The sequence below is a fragment of the Chaetura pelagica genome, unplaced genomic scaffold, assembly GCF_000747805.2.
Source record: "Chaetura pelagica isolate M959 unplaced genomic scaffold, ChaPel_1.0 scaffold638, whole genome shotgun sequence".
NCBI classification, from domain to species: Eukaryota; Metazoa; Chordata; class Aves; order Apodiformes; family Apodidae; genus Chaetura; species Chaetura pelagica.
In genome coordinates, this window is record NW_009954298.1 from 517,425 (window position 1) to 519,708 (window position 2,284).

Consider the following 2,284-nt stretch of genomic DNA (forward strand, 5'->3'; position numbering starts at 1 on the left):
CCTCCTGCAGCCCCTGCGCTTCACCCGCGTCCATCACGGACTCGTTTCACTCGGAAAAGACCTTTAAGATCCTCGAGTCCCACCGCGGCCCCGGAGGGAGAAGCGCGGCCCCGGTGCGGTGTCTGGGGAAGGTGGGGCTGGGCCCTGGGCGGAGGGAAGAACAGGGGGGTCCGGGTGTGCTGCTCTCCCAGCAGGAGTTACTCCCAGGGGACCTGGGTCACCTCACCTGAGCGATGCCCGGCAGCAAATACAGAGAATCCCGGCCGGTAAACCTGTCTGGGGCTTCTGGAGTGAAAGGGCTGTTTTGTGGGGGAAAAAACCACAAAAACAACCACCCACAAACTAGAATATGGCACAAAACCCCTTGCACATGAGCCTCTCCCTCTGCTACAGCTGAATTTAAGACTGACACAGCTTGGACCAGACGATAATAATAAAAAAAAAGCTTCCAGGGCCAAAATCTGGATGCACTGCAAGGAAAGGCAACATTTCCATTCCCACCAAGAGGCTCATCCCCCTCACGTCTCACAGCACCCACCCCGGCCCCGCAGCACATGGCAGAGCCCAAAGGATGAGCCTGGAGCACAGAGCTCAGCCAGATCATCACGAGCTGCATTCCATGGAGGAAGCAGGACCCAGGCTCTCATCCTTCTATAAAGTGCTGCTCAAGTGGGCCCAGTGAATACATTCATGTATATAAATAATAAAAAAACTCATGAACTACACCTGTTGCATTAAGCCCTGCAGCAGATCAGCCACTCTCTGGCTCAGCTGTGTCACTGCCATTATGCAAAGAGGACACAGTGAGTGCAAAAGAGACAGTGATCCAATTAACGTGACAGACAGTCTGTGACAGCCTGAAATGCCACAAAACTCCCCAGTGTCATCATGCCACCCGAGGCACTACAAGCCCCTTAGCTGAAGCCTCCAGAACAATGTGCCATGGCTGAGATGAGCACTGGTGCTGGGAGGGTGGCACGGCCGTGACATGCCAGGGAGGAGGCTGCAGGACATTTCATTGGTGCCAGCAACCAGTGAGGGGTTGGAAGATGGAGCAGCTGCTGAAGGAAAGGGCCCAGCGTGGCCCACAGCAGCTCATCACCCTGAACAGGGGCAGCTCACCACCACCAGCTGAGCCAGACCTTGCTCCCCGGCTGCCCTGGGCCACAGTCCCAGCTCTAACCTGCGGGAAGGTTTTGTCCCCAGAAGAGGGATGCAGGCACTGTTCATAGCTGCCCACTGATGGCCCACACACTCTACCAGACATCTCCAGGTAAATTCCCAGCCCACTGGGAAGTACAATTTTTCCAGAGGAATTAGCCCCAGTAGTACTTAACATTATTGTGTTATACACATTTAAGTTCCAGATGCCATATGATCAACATCTGCAGAGCCTTTGATAACAATTTGAAAAAAATAGTTAAAACCAAGAACCAGCATTGTAATGTCAGCTTCTGGAAAGGCCTCCCCAGCAGCAGGCAGAGGAGTTGCTGTCTTGGGAAGCAGCCAGTGACAGCAGGGGTGTATGTCATGGCTCCCACTGAGGACAGTGGGGCACCTCACCCCAACACACAGGGGTTTTAAAAACAGAAGTCTGGGGAGGCAGTCAGCTATTTGTCTTTTCACTGCTTTAAACCAGGGGGTGCTGACAATATTTGCAGCTCCTGGCTGCAACCACTGTGTCTGGATTCTCATCTGAAAGGAAATCCTAGGATACTCTGATATCTTCAGGGCTCCAGAGACAGGCAGAGTCCCAGGAGACCCATGTCCAAACCATGAGGGCTGGTGACAGAGCAGGCTGCTAGCAGCACTGGCAGGGGGATGTGCTGGTGCTTCTTGCAGCCCCCAGTCCTACCCCCACTGCCCCCCTCACCTGCTGGGGGAGCCCAGGTCGGCCCTGCTGACAATGCGGTGCTGGCGGGGCGAGTACAGCCACTGGAATGCTGTCAGTGTCCTCTCCTCCATCCGAAACCGGCCTTCTCGCACATACCTAAAAATAACAGCAAGAGAGACTGAAATATTTATCAGTGCAGGATTGTGGAGATGGAGCTGCAGGATGTGGGGAGGTGCTGGCTCAGCACTGTTGCTCAAAGCCATGAGCCCCACGGCACCAACACTGGTGTGTTCCTCAGTGGCAGCAGCAAAATGGCACCACAGCCCATCTGTCCCCGTCCCTGTCCTTCCCTGCCCATCAGTGGATGCTCCCATGGGCACACAGCTGGGACACAGCATCCCATCAAGGACATTCCCCAGAAAGTTGACAGTGTCCCCCTACCACAGCAGG

General features: G+C 54.9%; 1 protein-coding gene across 1 annotated transcript in view; it reads right to left on the reverse strand.

Moving 5' to 3' along the window:
* The window catches only part of RAP1GAP2 (RAP1 GTPase activating protein 2), a 52,587-nt gene extending 50,622 nt beyond the window's left edge, over positions 1–1,965 (reverse strand). Inside the window, exon 1 of the mRNA XM_010003817.1 lies at positions 1,874–1,965. Coding sequence (XP_010002119.1) covers positions 1,874–1,965 — 92 coding nt within the window. The remainder of the gene's footprint in view (positions 1–1,873) is intronic.
* Between the last annotated feature and the right edge of the window lie 319 nt (positions 1,966–2,284).